The following is an 861-nucleotide window of genomic DNA, read 5'->3' as shown; positions in this document are numbered from 1 at the left end:
TGACGTCCTGCAGCGAGGGGAAGGCAACGCTCACAGCACCAAGCTGCGACACGGGCCCGGAATGGCGAGTGGAGCGCGACGGGAAGGAAACAAAACAGCGACCTGGAGGCTCCTGAAAGACCATGGAGCCAGGAGAGGACAAAGGCAGCAGTTCCCCGTGTCTGGGGAACGCCGAACCACCCCGGCTACAGAGAGACCAAGACCCCAAACCCCAAATTCACTGTGATTCTGAGTCAGACAAGGTGCTGCTGGAGGAAGCTGCTCCTCGGCGCAACCCCAGGCTGCTCTGGGACACGGAGGGGACACCTGCACCGTTCTGTGGCGCTGGAGAGCCAGGGAGGGCCCGAGATCGCTCCCTGCCCACGACAAGCAGCGTCTGAGCACGCAGAAACCCACGGGGTCTGCTCCTGCTTCTGAGCAGCACCGGGACTGGGACCGACGACACGGCCGGGGGGGGAACGCCAAGAGAGGGGCCAGGACAGACAATGCAGGTGGGGGTTTGTTTCTTATTCACCCACCGCTTCCCAACTGCACACACAAAACGCTCTAAAAGCTTTTGTCAGGCAGAGGAGAGTCACCTTCACAGCAACACTCTGCTCCAGAGCCACGGAACCGGACGCGGCCAGCCCAAAGCCAGACCCCCGACTCCAGCCCGCCTGCCCCCTCTGAGGGGCGAAGGGAAATGCTCCTACCAGGAACAGGATCTTGACCAGGCTGCCGTCCACTTCTTCCACCCTGGACTTCCACCAGGTCCCCTCCCACTCCGTTTTGATGAGCTGCCCGGTCTTCAGCAGCACCATGGGCCGGTTGGGGTAGGCCGTGATGTACTCCTCGACGAAATCGCGACAGGACACGTCCTCG

General features: G+C 62.3%; 1 protein-coding gene across 1 annotated transcript in view; it reads right to left on the bottom strand.

The window, feature by feature from the left end:
• Nucleotides 1–692: 692 nt before the first annotated feature.
• Nucleotides 693–861, bottom strand: part of SETDB1 (SET domain, bifurcated 1) — a gene marked incomplete at both ends in the record, with an annotated part of 3,858 nt that continues 3,689 nt past the window's right edge. Inside the window, one exon of the mRNA XM_010138142.1 lies at nucleotides 693–861. This exon is cut by the window's right edge and continues 17 nt beyond it. Within this exon, the coding sequence (XP_010136444.1) occupies nucleotides 693–861 (169 nt within the window).

The sequence above is a fragment of the Buceros rhinoceros genome, unplaced genomic scaffold (assembly GCF_000710305.1).
Source record: "Buceros rhinoceros silvestris isolate BGI_N320 unplaced genomic scaffold, ASM71030v1 scaffold23306, whole genome shotgun sequence".
Taxonomy (NCBI): domain Eukaryota; kingdom Metazoa; phylum Chordata; class Aves; order Bucerotiformes; family Bucerotidae; genus Buceros; species Buceros rhinoceros.
This window is presented reverse-complemented; position numbering and strand designations above follow the sequence as displayed.